Source organism: Chrysochloris asiatica, unplaced genomic scaffold, assembly GCF_000296735.1.
Source record: "Chrysochloris asiatica unplaced genomic scaffold, ChrAsi1.0 scaffold00102, whole genome shotgun sequence".
Lineage (NCBI taxonomy): Eukaryota > Metazoa > Chordata > Mammalia > Afrosoricida > Chrysochloridae > Chrysochloris > Chrysochloris asiatica.
The window spans coordinates 166740-170946 of record NW_006408620.1 but is presented as its reverse complement, the minus strand read 5'-3'; the positions used below and the strand labels follow the sequence as shown (position 1 = coordinate 170946).

The 4207-nt window shown below is 40.5% G+C and overlaps 1 protein-coding gene across 1 annotated transcript; it reads left to right on the top strand.

The window, feature by feature from the left end:
* Positions 1–2924: 2924 nt before the first annotated feature.
* On the top strand, positions 2925–3295 carry LOC102820150 (dynein light chain roadblock-type 1-like). The gene has a single exon (XM_006867234.1). It carries the CDS (start codon positions 2957–2959, stop codon positions 3293–3295), a length of 339 nt encoding a protein of 112 aa, XP_006867296.1. The 5' UTR covers positions 2925–2956.
* Positions 3296–4207: the final 912 nt, after the last annotated feature.

The window sequence follows — 4207 nt, the reverse complement described above, 5'->3', positions numbered from 1 at the left end:
TTGCTGATTGTAAAACTCATGACCTAGTCTGTAAAGTTTCACTCAATTCACAATAAGAAGTGAAAAATACAAAACAAAATAGTGCAAATAGGGAAATGGAGATACCAGTTTGCAACAACAAGAAAAATCCCATACGGTAAAAAGATGGGGTAAAAAGGAATAATGTAGGTACAGAGCTTCCAAATGACCAGGAAATAATTAGAGTTCAAGAAAAGTAACATAAATAAATAAACTAAAGGTAATCCTAAAACTAGGCCAGGCCTTACTCCTAGCCCTAGCCCAACCCTACAGATGGGCTTTGAGGCTATCTCCCTCTTTTTGTATCTTGTGGTGCCACACCTAGCTACTACTTGACTAAAAATTGGGTTACCCTTACCAGACCTGAAGGGTGGTCAAGGGTCATAATCTCTGGTTCCTCCAGTCTCTTTTTGACCATTGAAACCAGTCTTTAAAAAAATTTTTTTTTTTTTTTTTTTTTTTGAGTTTTAGGCCACATTTCCCCCCACTCTATCCACTACCTTCTAATATGATCCCTTTTAGAGCAATTGGTAATGGCAGCCGGGCACCATATAGTGTTTCTGATCTCAGAGTCATGTAGACTGATGTTCACATGTTCCATTAGTCCACTGGACTCATTGACTCCAAGCATCTTCGATTCTCATCACTCGTCTTTCTTCCACACATGGAGAGACTAATAGATGGCTGCTCGTGAGCTTTTACAATCCCAGATGACATTCACCAAAGTAGGCTGTAGAACATTGTCTTTGTGGATTATGTATGTTAGTTGATCATGGTGTCCCCTGAGACTACGGTCCTGAGCCCCCAATCCCCACAACTCATTGCTTTAAGATGTTTGATGATATCTAAGAAGCTTTCATTATTTTGTGCGCTGTTTGCTCCACCACATTCATGGGTGTGTTTGCAGCAAAGGTAAATACCCATGTACAACTACCCTGTCAAACCCTTCCTCCCATAACCACTCAGTCTGTGTATCTGTCCATGTATCTACCCACAGAACACTGTTGTTCTAAGGTTGTGTATATAACACTATTATTAACCTCTATCCCCTTAGCCCTTGCATACCTCCCTGTGTCTTCACCTGTCTTCATCATTCTTCTGCTTATCTCCCTCTTCCTGTATGTTGTTCTACCCATCACCTGAGTTAACATGTGTCTACCCACTAGCCGGAGCCCTGGTAACATAGTGGATTATAAACTAGGCTGCTAACCACAAGGTCAACAGTTAGACTCTACCAGTCTCTCTTTGGGAGAAAGATGAAGCTTTCTACTCCCACAAAGACTTACAGCCTCAGAAACCCTATACAGGATCACTTTGAGTCAAAGCCAACTCAACGGCATACCACCACCACCACCAAAACCCTCCTCCCCCTGTCTCACCCACCTGTTCAGCTTCTTCTAGTGACGGCTGATGGTAGTTATGTGCCATGGAGTCAATTCCAACTCACAGTGATCCTGCGCAGGGTTTCCAAGGCTATAAATCTTTGACGGGAGCAGAAAGCCTAATCTTTCTCCTCCAGAACCACTGGGAGTCTCCAACTACTGACAGTGAGATTAGCAGCCCAACTCAAAACCACTACACTAGCAGAGTCCAGGGCTAATCAGGGCTGGCTCTGCAGATGAAACACAAATGTCAGATGACTGTGCTATGTCTGCTCAGCTGGTTCTAGTACACTAGACTGTCTCCTTCTTCTGCCGCGTCTACTCAGCTTTTTCTTCTCGTAAGCATTCAATCCACTTCTTTCTCCCAATTCATCTGAAGTTTAGGGTTCCAGGACTATCATCTGCATGTCTTTCTTCTGGTTTTCTGGATCTCTGTTGTAAAGGGTTGTGCAGCCTTTCTGCCTAGTCCACCATCTTGCTGCTTTACCCCCTATTTTCAGTTTTGTAGGTTTGTTTTACCTTGGACATTTTCATATCTATGTTGGGTTCTAGATGATGCTGTCATGTATATTAATCTCAGGTTGTTGTCTACTGTTGTTGGTTCTCTGTCCAAAGAGCTTCCTTTTAGTATTTTTTATAAGGTTTATCTGGTTTTCACAAATTCTTTTAATTTTGGTTTATCTGAAATTTTCCTAATTTTTCCATTATATTTAACAGACAATTTTGGTGGGTATATAATTCTTGGTTGACAGTTTTTTATTTTGGAGTTGTATACACATCATCATGTTGTTTTCTTATGGTTTCTGCTGAAAAATCAGAGCTTAGTCTTATGAGTTCTCCTTTGTAAGTAACTTAAGCAGTTCCAATAACATTCCTGATATTGTATTTTCTGGCTCTGTATTTTGACCACTTGTTTGAGGCACTTTGTCCTAGTTCTTCGCTTTCACTGAAATTGTCTGTTTTCTCGGAGACATTGTGTGTTGTTGTATTTATATCTAGTTGATGATTGTGTGATGGTGTATTCTCAGGAGACCACCTGTCTCCTAGTGAATGTGATAGAGACTGGAAATGTGAACGCAGTTTTCTGTGTGGCATAGTTCATGAGCCCCAGACATGGAGGTGGTATGCCTGGCACCGAGCTCCAGGCAGAACAGTGGTTGTGCAGAGCGGCTGCCACTAGTTGTGGGCCTGGAGAGAGTAGGAACTGACCACATCCCCTGCTATCAGGAGGATGTGGAGAAAACCAAATGCAAGGTACAGAGCGATGCATATGATATGATGGTTATTGGTGGGGGTTGGATGCCACGAAGTTGGTTCTGACTCATAGGGATCCTGTAGAGGGTTTCTGAGGCTGTAAATATTTACAGAAGTAGAAACCTCATCTTCTCCTGAACACTGACTGGTAAATTCAAACTAATGACTTTCAGTTAGCAACCAGCTGGTAATCTACGACACTACTAGGGCTCCTTACCTAGTAGGATACATTTACTTTAAAAGTAAAAGGCGACTGGGACTGTACTGAGTGCCAGCGATGCGGAGATATCCGATCTGTCGAGATGGCAGAGGTGGAAGAAACCCTGAAGCGGCTTCAGAGCCAGAAGGGCGTGCAGGGGATCATTGTGGTGAACACGGAAGGCATTCCCATCAAGAGCACCATGGACAACTCCACTACCACACAGTACGCCAACCTCATGCACAACTTCATCTTGAAGGCACGCAGCACCGTGCGAGAAATTGACCCCCAGAATGACCTCACCTTTCTTCAAATTCGCTCAAAGAAAAATGAAATTATGGTTGCACCAGATAAAGACTATTTCCTGATTGTGATTCAGAATCCAACTGATGAAATGAACCTGACAGAAGAGCTTCAAATGGAAAAAGGAAAGCAAACTTAAAATGAACTGATTTACATTCAACCCAACAGATAAAGTAAAAGATTTAATAAAACAGATAAATAAACCACCAAAAAAAATTACTAAAACATTCAGAAGGAGAACTTTGATCTGAAGGAATATAGTAGGCAAAATGAGAAAGCCCTTTCTAGATTCACGAATGCGTTCATTCCGTGTCACAATCCAGGCTCTAACGGTTATTTTAAGGATGATTTACTGAAAGAAAAGGCAGCTGAGATTACAAATGGAAAGCAAAAGAGAACTATTTAATGAAAATTTATAGAAGTTGCTTTTGCTCTCAAAATGGAAAATGAACATTTGGTTTTAACATGTAAAGATGCAAGAGAATGGGAAATTAAACTTCTAAATGAAAAAAAAAAATGTATCTTTAATGAAATAGACAAATCAGCTGTCCAAATATGAGGCTAGTAAACTAAGGTAGATTATCCAGCAGATAATCAGTCCATTCTGGAGCTGGTAAAAGATCTGGAAAACCAGGGTTTTCATGCTAGAATTTGTTCAGCTTCCTATACTCAGGATGTTGAAGGCATACGCTATGAGAAGAGAACAAGTGTTTGTTGTTTTCAGTGAGAAAACTAAGGGAAATAGCCATCTCAAGGGAGTAATACAAAAAAATGGGTATAATTACTACCAAAGAAGCAGCCCTCACTAAACTGAAAGATGAAAATAAACAATTATACATCAGACATGATAGCAGGGGCAATGATATGTTTAGAGAAACTGTTCAGAATTTATCATATATCATCTGAGAGAAAGACACTGAAATACAGGCATTATTCAGAATTTGAGACTTTAAAAAAACTTTTTATTGTTTGAGTGATGGTTTACAGCGAGATCATCAGATTCACATTCAACAAATCACACACTTTCATTACATGGTTGCAATCCCCTCCG

Coding starts and splice junctions, on each gene's coding strand:
- LOC102820150 (XM_006867234.1), top strand. CDS start 2,957: ATGGCAGAGGTGGAAGAAACCCTGAAGCGGCTTCAGAGCCAGAAGGGC.